General features: G+C 41.8%; 1 protein-coding gene across 2 annotated transcripts in view; it reads right to left on the bottom strand.

Moving 5' to 3' along the window:
• Positions 1–18,921, bottom strand: part of RHPN2 (rhophilin Rho GTPase binding protein 2) — a 48,021-nt gene that overhangs the window by 11,370 nt on the left and 17,730 nt on the right. For both annotated transcript variants that reach the window (XM_090062723.1, XM_090062724.1), the window contains exons 3-11: positions 18,392–18,520; positions 11,628–11,703; positions 9,106–9,183; positions 8,201–8,325; positions 7,286–7,452; positions 4,768–4,955; positions 2,767–2,923; positions 2,228–2,347; positions 998–1,192 (exon numbers count right to left, since the gene is read on the bottom strand). In XM_090062723.1, the coding sequence (XP_089918849.1) occupies positions 998–1,192; positions 2,228–2,347; positions 2,767–2,923; positions 4,768–4,955; positions 7,286–7,452; positions 8,201–8,325; positions 9,106–9,183; positions 11,628–11,703; positions 18,392–18,520 (1,235 nt within the window). The remainder of the gene's footprint in view (positions 1–997; positions 1,193–2,227; positions 2,348–2,766; positions 2,924–4,767; positions 4,956–7,285; positions 7,453–8,200; positions 8,326–9,105; positions 9,184–11,627; positions 11,704–18,391; positions 18,521–18,921) is intronic.

The following is an 18,921-nucleotide window of genomic DNA, read 5'->3' as shown; positions in this document are numbered from 1 at the left end:
ACAAAACTCCCTAAATATATGAAGACACAGTTCAGAAGGCTTGCTAAAAATCTGATCTCATAGGTCCAGTCTATAACTTAGAAATATATGCAAATACCAGAGTATCTAGATTGCACCTTTTTTTTTTACTAATATCTTTGTGCTGGTACACACAGTGAACCTTCTATTGACTCTATATAATCTTTTTGCCCTTTATTGGACTTGCCTCTCCACCTCCTACCTGTCAAAATTGTTTAAGGCAACACTTGCAAAATGAGTTTCTGGCTCTTTATATATGTATTGTGCAAGACAAAGGCCTTTATCTGAAGTACTTCAGTTCTGTTGAGGTAGTCAAATCTTAAGTTGTTCTTTGCATGTGGGTAATATGAAGTAACCCAAAAAACATAGCTGATATGTAATTTTTATTTTGAAATACTTGAGAACTTAGAAACTTGTCCCACCGCTATGAATCCAGAAAGTGCTGACTATTTGAGTGTGTTATCAGAAACTAAGGATGCCAGCACATCATCCACACACTGCAGATATCTTCACTGTGGAGATTTCTTTGGGAAAAAGTTCTAGCTTCTCTATGTTTGGGGCCATCCCAATCTTTCTATTCCATGCATGATGCCCAAGTTTTGCTCCTGATTAGTCTCCTACTGTATTATTCTGATTTCATACAGTCTCCTCCTCCATCCTTTACCATGGGTTCAGGTTCCTTGGTAGCATATTCAAGAGTTCCCTCCAAAAATGTCCCTTTAATTTTAATGAATAACCATGTGTAAAATGTTTTAAAAGGTATCTAATTATTATTTCCTAAACATTAAATCTGATTAGCAAAAAAGCTGTTTAAATTAACAATGTCCAGACCCCGCTTCTCCACATAGTTCATTCTTTAACCACAAAGTCTGAGATCTACTTCCAGACCCTTTTCAAGGTGCCTACCACTTTGTGAAAAATGTGCCTAAAAATCCCTAGTCACTTTAAAAAACTTTAATTTTTAGATGGAGATACTTACGAAGGATGTCCGGAGCTTGTATGAGACTCAGGAAGTCATCTTCCTGCTCCTGCTGAGCGTACTTGAGTAGTGAGCGCTTGTGAGCAACTGTTAGGATCTCTTGAAGAATGTCAATATTTCGAAGCTTTCTGCACAGACCACAAGCTCTCAGTGCATCTTCATGATAAACAAGGGCTTTGCGTAAGTGTGCTTTTCCTGGAGGAAGCAAAAACTATTAGAAATCTTGGAAACAAAAGGCTACATAAAGTATAGTTGATATTAACAATCTTCAAACACTTTTTCCTGTAGGAAGTAAAGGTTGAAAGCCTAATCTTGTGCTCCTTATTCACCTGAGCAGCCTTCTGTGCGATTACCAGCGAGACCAGGTATTACTTCTTCAAGAGGAGACTGGACAGGCACCTGGCTGGGGTCTTGTGACTCTTCCCACCCCCAGTGCTCATTCCTCCCCATGGCGGGGGGTCGGACTCGATGATCTGTCTAGGTCCCTTCCAACTCATTGATTCTATGATACTTAAAGTAAGACCATTTCTGCATCAGGATTGTTTTACTATCTTGGGAGTATACTATCTTGGTAAAGCACTTCAGTGCCTTTATACAAGAAAAGCTGTGCTGTGTACTGATATAGTAAAGTCCCATCTGCCTGACATCCCAACCAAACAAGGTACAGCAGGAAAAGTGCCGATATGACCGCATCCGTACAAGGAGCTGCTGCTGGCACAGTTGCATCCATTGGGGATAACACCTCTCCATGCCCCTTGCAGACACTGGTGTCTCCTGTAGGCTCAGCCCAAATTTAAGAACTAATTTGATTTATTTCGGTGCCTAGATGTTACTAATATAGACATATTTGCAAAAATTAGAACTTTATCATTATTCTCATAGTCATGGTCACAAAAAAGAAATTAGGATAAATCCTGCTCCCCATTTCAAGTAATTTTAATCAGGCTAGACAATAAAACTTAGAGCCCAATTCATCCCATTAGTCATTTTGAATAGGAAACTATTTTTCCTGTCCAAAATTGAGTTCGTCTTAACTGATACATGCTTATAGCTGCAGATGTTGGTTATTTATATCTCTGTATATGGGATATAATGGGACTTTACTGTATCAGTACACAGTACATATCTCCTTTTTATATACAATGAATAATATATTTTTATCTCAATATTAAAATGTTTCTGTATAGTACTTTTCTGCTGTGTTATAGTTTGAATAGAGGTTGAAATTACCTAGTTGTTGTCGTTGAACTTTGTCCTTTAAAATGGTTAGAATTGTCAGGCCTTCAGGCATGTGATCATACAATTGGGACCAGATCTTTTCCTGCTGGTCTTCATCATCAGTGGACTGCACTAAAATAATACATATAAAATTAGCCATGCATCTCACTCCACTCAGGTTGACTGTTCAGGAGCGGAAGTATAAATCCTCTGGAAACATCCATCTAAACTGCGGAGCAGGGGGTTCAGGGGAGATTCAAGCTTCTTATATTAACTTTTACATGAAAAACTAGTCCTACTGTCTGCAGCCTGAATGTGAATAATTTAGTGCACATAACATTTCTCAAATCTTTTTGCAAGCCTTAGCTAATCATTGCACCTCTATTCCAGGGGGAAAATGGATGAATAGATAAAGGCCACAAGGGATTTTAGAGAGAGAGAGACTGTATGAGACCTGCGGAGTCCTCAGTGTTTAGTCCTGCTCCCAAGACAAGCATTTCTTAATACTAGTGGCTTATATTGTATATACAGAAAAAACAAGGTATTCTTACACTTGTGGTCACTCAGGATGGTAGCAACAAAGTAGTGTGCCAGAGCTTTGTAATGGTCTGACTTTATCTGTGCCAGTTTTGACCAGGAATAAGGGATGTTCTCCTTGACAGGAGCCTGATTCATTGCAGTGTCAACAAGCATGTAAACCTCTCCAACCTGCAATAAAACATATAATCTAAGTATGAGAATCCAGATATCACCATCCTTTAGTTAGTTGGAAAGAGAGATACAGGAGAAAAGAAAGTTTAGGTTATTACACAGCATTATGATTGGGATGGCCAAAATTAAAAAGGATGACTGAAACCATGTATCAGGGGAAAATGAAATCTGAAACTGACTGAACAGACTCCTGGAAAATAGAATAATTTTGTACAGCTATGTATGGTCTTCATAGCTGATATTTGTGCTTTTACTGTATGTTCTATAAATATTCTCTAATAGTATACAATGTTTTATAACCTATAAACAGATTATCCTTTCAGATGCATTAGTAAGCCAAATAGGTTACTGATAAATTTATGCTTGAATTTTGGAAAACAGCGTTCAAAGCTGGCTTCAGGTCATCTCATACTGTGAAATAAGTTTGGTCAATGAAGGCTCTTCAGGGTTGGCAGGGTAACTAATGTACCTTGCCTACAGTAGGCACTGTAGGTATATCTAGAAGATATAAAGCAGCACCATGCAGAGATACTTGACCTAGCTCTGCATGTGCTGCCTCCTCAGCTAGAAGCACTACAGCTGCATTCCTCAGACACTATACCAAGCCTTGGTTAATTTTCTTTGTATGGGCTTAAGAACTGATGTGAACTAACTCAGGGAGACCTGAAGGTATGTACAGCCTACCCATTCCCAGGTGTTGCCAACCTCCATTAATTTTCACATTTCTTTCTCTGAGAAAGCCATTGTTCTCATATTTAGCTGAATCTAGCTAACAGTTCTGCTGCCTCCACACTTCAAATCACTAGCAATTCTTGCCCACCACAATTCCCCCACTACACAAAGGATTCTGGTTAGGGTCAATGAAACAACACTGTGGTGTTTTGGGTCTTTAGCCAACCCCAGCTGCACTTCCAGCTGCAAGAAAGTTAAAGCAAGATCAGCATTTAGCAATTTGATGATGTGGAAGGGATGCAGTGGTACTACATAAGAAACTATCACCTCCTTCTGGTGGAACCTGGTGAAAAGACCTCTTAGTAGAATGACCCTTTAATACTTAATCTACGATCAGACTAATTTAGGACACACTGGACATGTCTACGCAAGATGCTAACTTCACAGTAGCCTAATAATACTGCGCAGTAGCCTATTGCCACCACTTATGCTGACATGCTACTGCACAGTAGCATCACTAAAAAGGCATATGCTGACACTACTGCACAGTAACGCCAGTTACTGCACATTGATTTAGTACTTGACTATACAAGTGCTATACTTAATGCACAGTAACTAATGAACATGTAGATGTACCCACTTGGTTCTTGTTCTTAAACAGTCAGTAGATTTCTTGATGCTCTACTAAATCCAGTTTAGCTTACAAAATCCCTCCCTGTGGTCCTAACTAGACATTTTGTCAGTTTGTCAATTAATTTCTGGGAGAACTGCACAGTTACATACTTTAGCCTGCTAAAATGAACCACATACACATTCAAAAAATGAAGTCAGTGTCTAGTTGCTGTTTTGACAGGCTTCCAATTGGGATGTGGTGTTAATAAACTGATCTGTTACAGGGATAATGTTAAACTTATACAAGTATTTCCATATGCCAGAACCTACAGCCCTGTAAGCTAATTTTTCTAATACTGTGCCAGCCATCTGCCACAAATCCTTCATATTTTCAGCTTGCGACCTTTTTTTTTAGAATTTTAACGAATGCTAAAAAAACCTCTTTAACATTTTAATACATTGGCAGTATCGATACAGATCTGAAGTAGTGATTTTGATGATGGGTTGGGAAGGAAAAAGAGAGCACTTTTTGTAGATTTAACAGTCTCATGGCTTACCTTTGCAACCTCTTGGGCCATCTTTACTAGTGTAAAAAACTCATTGCGTATTCCAGGGAGACTGATCTGTTCAAAGACGCATTCTTGAGCTTGAGCAAGCATCATTTTGGCTAATACACTCAGCATAGCTGGGCTCATGTCATAACTTGGTGTATGAGTGAATGTTTCCTTTAGGTAGTTCAAGATTCCTGAAATATTAACATGTTTTACTAATTACAAGAAGAAAACAGGTGAACAGTTATGACTGGCACATAAGATAACTGCAGAATTTGAAAATGTACTTTCTAGGGACTGTTCAAGGCAAATTAAGTCATCCCAAATGAGTCTTGGTAAATAGTCAATTAAATTGACCTACTATTTAGTGTCCTGCATTACCAGGATGTGCCACAATTCCCAAGGTTATCATTCACCAGAGCTGCAAAAGTTGATTTGCCTACAACTTGTCTGCCTGTTCTTAGGAGTGCTGCTCAACTAGGAGCATCACAGTTCCTCAGAGACCAAGCAGAATGAGGTTTTACTTAAGAGAAGAAATCTGAAGGACTCTGAAAAGGAAGCAAGGGTAAGGCCCCATAGGAAAGAACTGACACCACATACCACAAAGGATACTGGGTCATTGTGTGCTTGGATTCTAGAGCTGCTCTAACCCATTTCAACTAAAAACAGTTTTGATCATTTAGAAACCTAAAACAAACACCAACTGTAGTGTAAACAGTTAGTAACACTTTCAGGGATTAAAATGTAACCTTCAACATGCATCTCATCCAACTGGTTTATCAAGTTCCACTCGCATGCTAATTGCCCCATATTACTGCACAACTATCAAGGCAGAACTCAGTGCTCTAGAAGTTTCCCATTTATCACAAGTGTTTTTTATTCCTTGTTACTACTTACCTGTTCAGCCTGCTATGCTCCTATTATTAGTGCTAGTTCTATGATCTTACGTTTCAGAAGTAGAAGCTGAAATTATGCAAAGTGTAATCAGTGCCATACTCTGCTCTTTTAAAGAGCTCTTGAGCTCAAAAATGTCTGTCAAGCCCATCTGAGCCAAGCGCCTTTCTCAGATTCCTTTAGAAACTGAATTTGCTCAGAAAGTCCAGAAAACCACCCTCACTTTCTGATATGAGTTGGTTCTCCTTTGTCTTATGACTTTTTCATAGCATAGAGAGAGGGCTTTGCCATGGATTGAATCAGTGCCACTACTTGTATCTAGCTGCACGGAATGGCTACTACAGATGCATGTACTGTATTGGAACACTGTATGCTGTGTTACCAAAGTGCTATGGAGCCATGCACTAGTACAACGACTAGTCTGCAAAAGATATGTTACTTTGGCTGCAGATGACATGCTTCAGTTTGTAAACTAACACAGTTCTACAAATACACTTACATGACTAATGCTCTAATTAGTGATTTATTTAAAGGGAAATTTCTCTCCTCTGCTACCTCATATTATAAATGCTGAAACCTCTTTTTAGGCAGATCAGTAGCAAGACAAAAATCTATTTAAAAATGCATGGAGCATATTCTCAAAATCTGTGCGCAGTTCTTTGAATACAAGAGCTGGCAGTATTACAGTAATACACTTTGTGCTCGTAGTTGCCAGCTATGATGGCTTTCAAACAGTCCAACATTATAATTATCATCTTGCAACACATTTTGATAATGTACCTATAAAGCTGGCAGACTCTAAACATCTAGAAATATTTTTAGTAATGTGATACCTTTAGATTTACATAATAACTTTCATGCAAGGATCTTACAGGCAAGAAATAAAGGGTCCCACTATAAAGCCCACTCAAATGAAAATTAAAGCTCTCTCTGAATGCTACCTGAGAAATATGTACTTCTCCTTTTATTTCTATTACTAACTTAGGAGAGTAAAAAATATTATGAATATAATTATGGCCATTGATTCTGCTCATTTAGAGAGAAAGGCATATATCTCATTGATTTTTATATGGCTCATAAACATCATTTGAGAAGAAGAAGAAGAAGAAGAATTTTTCTTTTTTTTTTTTTTAAGATAAATTGAAAATTTTAAATGTCAGAACCATTGCTCAGATGTTCCACCAGCAAAAATACATTGACTCCAGTTGTTGCACTGGTAAAACTGAGTGGACAATTAACAGGTTAATGTACAGCTATTACCTACATCTTCAAACTACAGCTCACTAATTATTAACCACAGTATTCATTTTGTCGTTATCAACCTGGTTCAGGCTGCAGCTCCAGGTTTTGAAACATTAGTTTAATGTTGCAGGGAATGTTTAATTAAAGATTAGTTCCAGATCTTCATTAGGATCTTCAGGTTTCACTCCTGCTGCTTTTTTTGTCTAAGACACCGTGAAACTAAAACTAAGAATGAACAAGAACTACAGTTGTCCGTCAGAGGACAAAACTTGAGACCACACACATTAAGCCCAAAACTTCCACAGAAATCTTCTCCTTGGTATTGCATTATGCCAGCAAGCTACTGCTGTTTGTTTGGGGGGAGAGGGAGGGTCTTCCTTTTTTGTACCTGCAGCTCTCTGGAAAGCATCAACAGCATTTTCAAGTCCAGACTGGGTCTGTCGATTACACCTTGTACCAATCTGCGTGTAGAGGGCTCCAATGTTAAATAAAATGCTGGCTTTTTCTAGTGACAGGTTTTGCTGACAGACTGGGACTCCGGTGAAAGAATCGTACCTTTGGTGGGGGAGAAAAAAATGAAATGAGATTAAATGTGCCAGAAGGACCACAAAGCACAGCAAGACAATGTTTTCATTCTGCTTTCTGAGAGTTGCAAGCTCTGTATGCGTATCATGCTTCATATAAAGCTAAAGGCCAGGATATTCACTTGTATGTACTGCAAGTGCATGTGAGTCCTATGAGCTAGCTAGCTTGTGGATTTACTGGGACTTTCTTAAAACGCACTTTGTCCCTTTTTGGAATGTTTGACTGGAACTTCAACAGCTTTTCCTTGACCGAAGGGTGGGTACCTCAGTTCCTCATCAAAAGTAAAAGATTTAAATCCAGTGAGTCAAATTCTGCTTCTATATGGTCGGGAAATACACCACCCCAAGAGCACCCCCAACAATTTACAGTAGTCTCCTGGCTCAGCTGCCCTTCCTAGTAACTACAGAAGATGAAGCAGCAGCTCCCTTGTCCACTGCTGCATGTACTATCAGCCAGGACCCAAAGTCCAAGTAGCACATGCAGAAGATTTAATTTACCCTCACTCCCTTGTGTAAGCAGATAGCCAATGTTACCATCTTTATTACTGACCTTACTCTCAGTATAAAATGGGCCTTATTTCCTTGACCTTTACTGCATCTACTAAATGCATATCAATATAAATATTACATTCACTGTACAAAAAATGGTTTCAAATTAGACAGAATTAGTTTAACAATATTCTACTTGTGGGGGTGGAAAAATTCAAAGTACAACTTACCATGTAAATAAGATCCCCATGTGTCTGGTAGGTGGAAAAAACCTGTTTTCTATGAAGCCAAGTTGATTGAAATAGCTAATCAACATCTCAATGCCAGCTTCATCTCTGCTGGGAGTACGGCAGGCCTTGAAGAACAAAGGCAGTGTCACAAAACGAATTCTGTTTCATTTCAGAATAAATGTTTACAGTGAGGGCAAAACTCTGCTCTAGCTGAAAGCATCTAGACTTCTGCATAATATGAAAATGTCCAGAATATGGGAATTAGAAATTCAGGACAAAAGCTCAGCCCTGATGTATGGACACAGCTCTGAACAGTTACGTTGTGCAATGCACAGAAGCGGCATCCGGCCCCAAAAGCACAGGCTAGTATATGATAGGCAGTTCTATCACACTTTGAAAAAGGCTTGGTTGCCTATGTTGAACACTAGGTATTTTCTGAACTACTGAAGAAAATCTAACAAATGGCTAATAATTAGTAATATTTAGTTTTCTGCTGCAGCTCTCCTAATTTTGTTACTGCTTTCACACTTCATTTGAAAATTCTTTAATCGCTCTTCCCCTCCCCCATTACAATTTAAATATTTTACAGATAAAGTTTTGAATTTGCAGGTTGGGTCTAATTGGTGGATTCAGTCACATTGTAATGACTCTTTCATGCCTTTCTTTACCCTTTTTTAAAATCAATTAAGAGTGTAAAGTTGTTAGGGTGTGGAAGCAGTCATCTGATATGACTTATTATTGCCGCCTTATGTGTGGAGGAAAAGTAAATAAGAATAAGCTAACCTTTGACCAACACAGTTACCTGCCAGGGTGGATAATAGAAACATAATCTGATGCTACTGTTTAATTACAACCTGCCAGTTTAGAACTATCTAAAGAGATTACCATGCAATACTCAAACCCACTTGTCTCAAATCCATAAGATCTGCAATTTCATCTTCGTATTCTGAGCTGTCTTCACTGTAATGTTCCAGGATGAAATCCTAAAAATATGGGAATAGCCTTAAACATTTAAACCAAAGCAATAGGTTTCTCTGCAATTATGAACGGTGTCCTGAATATTTAAAAACTATTTTTCCCTTCACAATGAGGGGAATGTGTTTTTTAGGACACAAAAGTCAAGTGTTTTATACTTATGTGATGGTATAAAAAGTTAAGAGAAGCCAGTCTGAAGCTGGCTGTGCTCCGACACACTCAGATTAGACCTTTCTAAGGAGAAAGCTACAGCATCTCATGTACTCCATGTCCCTGCATTTCAAAATGGTGGCAGGAATAATTTAACTAAAGCTCATCAAGTAAGCTTTAATTAAAAGTACCCCAGCTGCTATTCTAAAATTCAGGGACACTGAATACATGAGATGCAGCTCTCAGGAGTTGCTCTAATTAACCCAACCCCCACCCCAGAGCAGGTAGACAGGTATCCTTGCTTTGGTATCAGATACAAGGGATGCCAGTGTGGGTAAAGGAACAGTAATTACATCTTCTCCACTTGTTTTACAACCTGCTCTTTTGTAAGCAACATCTAAACACTTAAAACTACAAACAGCAAAGGAGTCAAGTGATCATAAGATACCCAGCTCAGGTATCTCTACACCACCCTATGTTCTACAGTGTAGACAGACTCCCTTACATCCACAGAGTAGCCTCAGTAGTCTTAATGCAGCATGTTAACAGAAGGATGTATGAACTCTTTATTTCTACTAGATTTCCACCATTGTGATTCCATGGATCCACAACATGCAAGTTAAACAGTTTACACCAAGGCGCCCAACCTTTTCACCTCACAGGCTCGGTAAGTGGTGCCAGGTCAGTCCATGGACCAGATCCGATCTGTGAGCCTAATCAAGTGCACTTTGCAGGCACAGACAGGGCCCAATTTAGCTGCATGGGGCCTGGGCCCAATCCAGCTGCACAGGATTTGGAGATTTGCCATCAGAGTGGTGGCTGTGTTAATTGCCATTGCTCCCCTGCTGCCAAGTTCCCAGACCCATGTGGAGCCCTGCAAGCCAGGCAACATGGCTCTGTGGACAGGATCCGACCTGCGTACACAATTTATTTATAGAACTCTAAATTAGTCTAAGGGTGCTTAACTGAAGTCACTTTTCAAATCATTCTCTGAATTTGAACTGTAAAGTTAAAAAATGATCAAAAGAAAAGGGAAGATTTTATTTTCTGATTCAAACAATCATTTCCCAAGAAGGAGTATTTGGGGCTTACACCACAGCTTTCAGTGAAAACCCAAATTCTCCTCAAGTCCCAATCTATGCTCCTGTCTGAGACAGAACTCCCATTGAAGCCAGTGAGTGTTTTGCTCGGAAGAATGCAGATTAAGTTACTCTGGGAAGCTGAAACTGAGTTGCTCTTGGCTTAGTAAAGCTGCTGTTGTTTACTTGCTCCATGGAGCAGGGCTGCTGCTGATTGCCAGAGGCAGGGAAATGAAACAAAAACAGCCTTCCTTCCACAAATTTCATCATATAATTCAAACACAGAAACACTAAACACAGCCAACCCCACCAAAATAAATATCTGTAAAAGGCACACTCTCCTGTGCCAAAGGGAAGACCTTTATAATCTTTGCTGAAAATTTTTTTGTGCAATCAAAAACCTGAAAGTGTGAGAACACCTTTAAATCCATATTAAAGATGGCATTTTTTTGTCTGAGCAAAATCCTTGCTCCCAGGTGTAATGTTATTTTACTAGTTCAGGGAAAGTACCTACATAATAGGGAGAAAACAAGATCCACTCTGCATATCAGATCCCTGGACTTAGAAAGTAGTGGTACAAAGCATGCTTAAAACTGCCCTACCTGATTAGATGGGGCTGCCCCAGTCCCAGGAGTGCAGAGTTATAGCTGCCTCTGCATCTCATTTTGCTTCCTCTGCCCAGCATAGGCTAGTTATGCCCCTCACAAGAGAGAATCTAGGCATATATGAGTACTGATACATTTAGGTTTTCTGTCTGGATGCCAAACTATCCCTCAACTGCCCTAAAAAAGCACAAAAGTGTGTGCAACCAGATTATTTAACTGATCCTCATCCAGATGGTAAGCTCTTCTGGAGAAGGACCTGGTTTGGTTTGAACTATGGAGTGCCCAGTGCCCTTTTGAATACCATAAAAAAGAATAAGTCATCATCACTACTAGCCTAGACACAAGAGAACTGGTAAAATTTTGTTTAGAGAGGTGCACATCTGGAGTCATGCTATTGAAGTCACTAGAACTGTTTCTCTTAAGAACATTTAATATCAAATACCGGGTATGTCTTAATGGATTATATTCTTAATTGATCACATTAAAATCAGGTTAGTGCAAATAAAACAAAAATGTGTTTAGAATTTGTACCTAGCACTACACCTCTTCCAACTTAACTCCTCTGCAATTTTCCTACATGTTAAAACTGATTCTAAATATTCTGTCTTTGTAATTTACCTTAAGGGGGATAGTGAAGTCCACTTCTTTGGTCTCTTTCAAACCAAGCGGTACCAAGGGAATGCTGAAAGCTTCTCTGTGACAAGAGAAAAGACAAAACAGAAAATGAATCCCTCGTTGTCTGTTGCTCATTTGGCAGTGGTACCTCTCTTTCTCTGCATAGCCACTGGCTGGGCTTCCTCATGAGTATCCATGTAACATGCAGCTTTTCCTTTGTACTAGGCAGCATTAAGTATAATTGTTCAGCCTCACACCATGTATTTTCCTTGTTTTTTTAAAAAGCAACATAAACAGCCAAAATGCATGCTCCAATTTCAGGAATGAAAGAAGCATATGATGGGGAAGAAATATATCATGGTGTGTCTCCTGATAAATTAGGACACCACTAATGTGTTTGTGAGTAGGGGGAGCTGTTGACCCCAGTGTGGGTAGGCAGCAACTAAAGTCTATCCCCAGTGAAAAGGGAGACTCTCTCTCTCCCCACCCAAGCTGTACCCAGCCAGCATGGTCACTGGAGGATAGCCAGAGCCCACGTGTATCAAGACTCTTCTGCAAGTAGAAAGGACAGCAGAGACCTCAACAAAATAAGGTCTGCTCTGGCACCCTGCCATACTGAGTCATTCTACCCCGAAGGACCAAGGAGAAAAGAAAGGGTAGATTCAGCTTCCTTTGTTTGTGTAAGCCACATGAGCCAGAAGCAGCTCTACCATTGCAGGGAGACATGCCAGGTAAGTCCTATGCTAATTTTTTATGCTTAAGCATTCTCGTTTGCATGCATCAGCCACTGATGGAAATTGGTCTCTAGTGCAGGTGAAGGGGGGGGGTCTGACCTGTTCTGACACCAGTGGAATCAGATGATACGTTTTAAGAAAAAATGTGCAATACTCTAGCTCCTAGAGAATGTTAGGGTCAGGGAAGAATGCAGCCCATAAAACATTACTACTGAAGGTGATAAGGCAGGGAATGGCAGCACTAGAAAAAACTGATCCTTGAGAAAAAACAATCATCTGGATCTAGGGATAAATCTGGCTAATATGATGTTAGTACTAGAAGTCTGCTTGTAGGACATCTCATATGAATAGAGACAGCAGCAAGCATTTAGCCCCAAATGTGAAATCTGTTTATATATGTCTTTCTCTAAATAAAAAAAAATCCTATTTCAAGGAGAAAAGGCACCAGTTGTACAGTGTGTTGAGTAGATAGATAGTAGTCTGAATGGAAAAATGCCTCCTTTTTGTGTCTGAGTCCCAACTAATCAACAGCTTATTCAATCTTTTCTTTTTCCTGCAAATGCACGACTCACTTTCTAATCATTGTTTAAATTGACCTAATTTTAACTACAAACACTAAGGGTATGATTCATTTATGGTGTCCCAGTCAGCAAAGCTAGGAGAACCTAAGTTGCCTGTCTCTGGTGATGAGGTCTGTGCAGGCAGCAGCAATGCCATCTACTCATGAGCCTTGTGCCTTAGAGGAAAGCCCTGGAACTGACTGGCATGGTTCAGAAAGTAGGCAGGGACAGCTGAGGAGTAATGAAGAACCTGGGCAGCAAAAATCAGTGCTTGTTCAGGCCAGCATGTAGAGAGCCCTCTTGGTGGAGTTGACAGCTTTGCCCCATGACAGTGGGGCACAAATACCTTTATAAGCATTAGTAGATAATGCAAACTGCCTACACCTCACCAGAAATTAGAAGGAACAGTTAGTTGGTGTTGCAATGCTAATACAATAGTTCATTTGGAAAAACAATCTAATACAAACCAAGCTGCTAAAAAAAGACCTATTGATTTAATTCATGTCTTTCATAATCCATGTTAATGAAACTAATGAGGCTGTATACAATTTTCACCATGCCCTTGTTTCTCTAAGACAGTTCTCCAAATACAATTTTGGTTTTTAGTCACTGAAATGTCAAATCCATAGATTAAGAATAGAGAAATCCATTGCTTATATGGATTCATTCTGGGAAAATGAAAATCTCCTTCGACCACACGGCCAGTATCAGACCAGGGGATATACTAACAGTATTCTCACAGTCTTATGAGTAGTCACACAAACGTGCTTAGGGACAAGTACACTTCTCAACTTGTTGGCAAGTGCTCAATATTCAGCAGTCAACCAGAACGAAAACAGACAAAAAACAAAAGTGGGGGTTGCATTTACACAGTTCCTGTTGCTTCATCAAAAATGTTCTGGGACAGATTCTACTCTCATTTTTGCTGTTAGATGGAAAAAAACCCTTTTTCCCCGTTTAGGTCTTCTTGACATGCAACCCATGCTTTGTAATAAAGAACCCTAAATTATATTCTTTCTTCAAATATGGTCTCATCAAGGTATCACTAAACAGTATCTCTAATAAGCAAAAGGTCTTTGTATAATGAAGAACCATTGCCTAATTGCTCTCTAAGCCATCATGCTTAAAACAGGAGACAGGATAGTCTCTAAACTGGTAAAGCTTACTGCTAGGTAGAAGACTGCATCATGACCTCACGACAATGAAAAAAATCACTGGATTTACAGAGAAGAGTGGTGATTCTCCTAGTGCATTCCCAAAGTAGCTTTGACAGCCACAGGAATAGTGAGGACTCGCTCTCCAGTTTTCAGACCTTAAGCATAATCTGTTTCTGTGCCATCCCAGTCAATCCATTCTAGCAACAAGAGTGTGACTCTCAGTTATGTCTTTGTCTGGAAGTATGACAGCTTTGTGTCCCAAACTTTTTGTTTTAGTCTGTTAAGAGCCTAGCAGCTGCCAGGTTGGGGGTAGCCCATTTAATGGTAGGCAAGTAGAGGGTTAAAAGTTTGCTGCTCTGACAGGGGACTATTTTACACTGTTTTCCCAACTTCCCTCTTCCTTTCCCTGATTATATGTTGGTTGCCCAGAGATCTGGTCCCCTGTAATGGTCAAAGAGGGAAGAGAAAGCAGTTCTAATTAAAGTGAAAATATACCTGTTCCCACCCTTTTCATCTACACGGCTCCCCCCTTCTTAGCATTTCCTGGTATTTCCCCACTTCCCTATGAGAAAAGTATGGCCTATAATTAAGGCGAGAGAGAGGAGCTACAAATGTCACCTTTATTCAGCTTTACTTAACCTGTGGCCTGCAGTTTGGGACTCTGTATAAACAGCATTAAAAAAAAAAAAAGGAAACTGTTTAAAAGAGGTAGGGGTGGGAAAAATAACAGTGCACTACTCTTAAGCAGTGCTGCCTCTGTAAAGACCAGGATCAGCAACCCTTCCCTGAAACAGTAAACCAATTTTAAGTGATCCACCAAAGGACTCATTGGGCTCCTATAGACGTGGAAATCCAGCACATCACAGCAGACTCGATTAATCTGCTCTGATTAATCAAGTCTACTGGAGCACGGGAACTGACACGCTCCAGCAGCCTTCCACGTCACATGTATCAGCATCCCTGCACTGAAAAAATGGTGTTGTGGCACTCTGAAATAAAACACGTTTGCTGAGCTTTAGTTCAAAGCATCCCGCCACCATTTTTTCGGCACAGGGACACTGATACATGTGATGCATGAGTGCTTTTAATTAGTGCAGCTTGCTAATCAAAGTGCCTGGCACCGCATCCCAAGGCCCATGTAAAAATGCCCTTTGAATTTCTGGGATCTGTCACAAACCTGCTTTCCCACCTCTCTCAATACTGCTGTACTTCCCTCTTTCCAACTACATCTGTGGTATAATCTGACTTGTCAAATTATATAAAGGCTTTTCACACTATGAACAAAACATTTTCCAAGCAAAACATGGAGTTTTGTCAAAAATTGCCATGGAGAATTAGAGCAATTTTTGGTGGAATTTCACTTTGGGAAAAGTGACCGGTTTCATTTTGGTTTAGGTTAATAATCGCTCTGCCTCATGGTAGCTATAATTCCGGGTTCCTCTTGTTAGCATTCTTCCCTGTGACACTGCTTCTGTGACTAAACCACTGCAGTGATTCATGGGACTTCCACAACAAACCAAGATGGCAGTCCATCTACAACAGGGGTGTCCAACCTTTTTGAATGTGGGGCCGGATCATGAACTTTTTATCACCCAGTGGGCCGGCGAGCCATATTCAAGCACTCCCTGTCCTGGGCCAGAGAGACCCTGCCTGTGTAGCCCTACTGCACCTGCCTGTTACTGCAAGGTTCGTGGTAGCTGCTGGTGGGCAAGGTCAGGAGGGACCCATTCTGCATCCAGCCAGCTACTGCCCCAGAGACTGAAGGGGAGAAATAAATAGCTTCTCTTCCCATCCCCTGAGCAGCACAGCCCCACGAGCCTGAGGGGCTGGAGCGAGGTGGCTGCTGCACCGCAGCCCCTCACCTGCCCGCCCACCCGCATGGCCCCGCTCACCATGGTGCCCAGCTGCCCACGCATGCAGCCCCGGTGGCCTCAGCACTGCGAGTCCAGAGCGTGAGGTCCGGCAGACACCAGCTCCCACCGCCTTGCCCTGCAGAAGTCATGCCAGGACCCTGCCTGCCAAGGCCCCCCCTGTGCTGGCTTCCCACATGCTGCTGGGGATGGGAGGAGGCTGGCCATGTCAGCATCAGCCAGCAGAAGCGGTGGCGGAGCCATGTGCCGCTCAGGACTGACCAGTGCAAGCAGGGGGAAAATGCAGCTGAGCCCCTGCTGCTCTATCCGGGCTTGTCCCATCCCAAGCAGCACGTGGGAAGCCAGCACAGGGGGGCAGCTTGTGGGAAGCAGAATCGGTGGCAGAGCCATGTGCTGCTTAGGACGGGACGAGCCTGGCTGGAGCGACAGGGGCTCAGCTGCATTTTCCCCCTGCCTGCACCGGTCAGGCCCCAGTGGCGCATGGCTCCGCCACCGCTTCTGCTGTCTCGTGCCAACCTGGCCAGCCTCCTCCCATCCCCAGCAGCACATGGGAATCTGGCTTCAGCTGCATGCTGCTCCGGATGGGACAGACCTGCCCAGGTCGGCACCAGCCAGCGGAGGCGGCAGTGGAGCCGTGTGCCGCTCAGGACTAACTGGCGCAGGTAGGGGAAAGTGCAGCTGAGCCCCTGCTGCTCTGGCTGGGCTCATCCTGGCCCGAGCGGCACACAGCTACTCCTCTTCCCACACGCACCGCATCGGCAACGTCAAGCTGATACAGTGTGTGTGGGAACCTTGTCCTTTCCCCAGCCCTTCAACAGCCATCAGGAAGCTGCTGAGGGGCTGGGGGAGGAACAAGGGGTAGGAACGAAAGTAAACAGAAAGTAAGCAGCACCACAGGCCTCAGAAAATGCCTTGGTGGGCCACATGTTGGACAACCCTGATCTACAAGGAGACTTCACAATGTCATGTAGACATATCTGACTGGCAGTAAGGCCCACAAGGAAGAATGAGTAGGGTTACCACACATCCGGATTGTCCCAGATATGTCCTCTTTCTGGGTCCTCCCATCTCCATCCAGGCAGTTTTTTAAAATATCAACAAATGTCCAGGATTTTGCTTTGCCTCTGCTCAGCACTGAGGTTTTTCCTGGCCCTTCCCAGCCTGCCCCAGTAAGGAGCTGCTTGGGTTGGGGGGAGCAGGGGAGGGTGATTGGGGGTAAGGGCATCACATGCATCTACTCATGCATCCCAGGAGTCCAGGCAGCTATGTCTGTGGGGGGCAGGACTTGGAGGGCCAGGGCTTGGAAGCTGCTGGGGGGCGTGTCAGGGGTTGGGTGTGCGTGAGGGGCAGGTGCCTGCCAGCGCAGGGGGAATCCGTCTGGGTTCTGGGGCTGCAGCAGGCCGGGAAGGTAGGAGAACTGCCTGCCCCTCCAGAGGGACAAGGTGATAGGGGGTTCTTCGGGGCAGCAGGGAGCTGTGGGCAGCAGGGCTGGGGGGGTAGGGAGCTTTGGGATGGGAGTGAGGGGCATCAGCAGGGCTGGTGGGGCTGTGGCTTGGGAGTGAGGGGCAGGGGTAGGGCACAGGCATATCACTGCCTCCCCCACAATCATATTACACCCTCCCTGAACAGGTCTCCTCTTTTTTGAAACTGGAAATATGGTAACTCTAAGAATGAGGGCATGACAGCTGGGCAACTATTATTCCTGTGAGTTACCTTGAGATCTCAGCAGGATGTAAAAATTAACATTGACCCCAAACTAAATGTTTAGTTTCAGGAATGTTTCTTTTGACAAAACATGTCCATTTTTTTTGATGATTCTCAATCTATATCTTTTTTGGCATTCCATGAAAGCTTTTGATATTTCAGCTGTTCATCCTGCTTTGAGTGACAAATCACAAAATTTGGGGAAATTCCGTTTTGGTAGTTATCTCTGCTGCTTACTGATCCCTTTAAATACTGCTTTCAGGCTCAAAACAGTACTGATGCTCTCATCTCCAGCTGAGAAGGAGACTCTTATATGTACTGCATTTCCATTGAGAAAATGTCACATCGTTAGGTTTGTGCAACATGCTATTCATTGCATAACACATTCAATAGGTTAGCCATTCTGGCATTGGCAATCCTGCCAGGTACTGATCACCTCCCTAGAGGACCAAGTACTCTCACTTCCTATAAAGGCCAGTTTCAAGGCAGAACTCAGGATCTTGAAGGATAAGGGCTAAGAATTAATTATTTTGAATACCTTTCCCAAGATAAATGCAAATACATGGACTAACCCTTTACTCAACAGTGCTCAGAAAACATGTTGTCTCTTTCTGTCTGCCCTTTATTCACTATTCTTTCATGTAATTATTGTCCAGCATTCACATTCATCCAGCACCAGTTTTATTCCCACAGAGTAAACAGAGGATGGTTGATACAGGAATAATATCAATTTTCACTTACTCAGCATTCTGATACACTTCAACTGAGATATTAAGTCCTTCTAATTCCTCCTTTAATATCTGCAGGTCGGAGTTTACAAAACTCAGTTCAAGAAGTACCTGCTCCCGAACTTTGTTGTTGGTGGTTACTCTGCAAAGAGAAATAATTCATTTCTGTGGCTTCCTTGAGAACAGGTTCTGTATTGTACATCACTTCTGCTGAGCCCCCTAACTGACATTCCCGGGATTTCTAAGATTTTTTTTTCTTAAGAGATGATGTGAGAACTCATATTTCAGAATTTGTTTGGTTTGTTGCCAAGACAGAACCTGGAATAGTTTTTAGATAGAAACACGCAGACACATGGCAGGTTTGCTACATGCTTGATGTTTTTAGACTGATTTTTAAGATTTAAATTTATTATGACAAAGCACAAAAGTGAACCAGGAAAATTTACATCTTCAACATGTTCTTAAAATAGAAAACTAGGGTTGATGATGAGGGCTTCTAAAATTAACTGCAAAGGAAAAGATGTCTTGGTTTTATCAAAAGCA

The sequence above is a fragment of the Crocodylus siamensis genome, chromosome 9 (genome assembly GCF_052110815.1).
Source record: "Crocodylus siamensis isolate JL-2025a chromosome 9, ASM5211081v1, whole genome shotgun sequence".
Classification (NCBI taxonomy): domain Eukaryota; kingdom Metazoa; phylum Chordata; order Crocodylia; family Crocodylidae; genus Crocodylus; species Crocodylus siamensis.
This window is presented reverse-complemented; position numbering and strand designations above follow the sequence as displayed.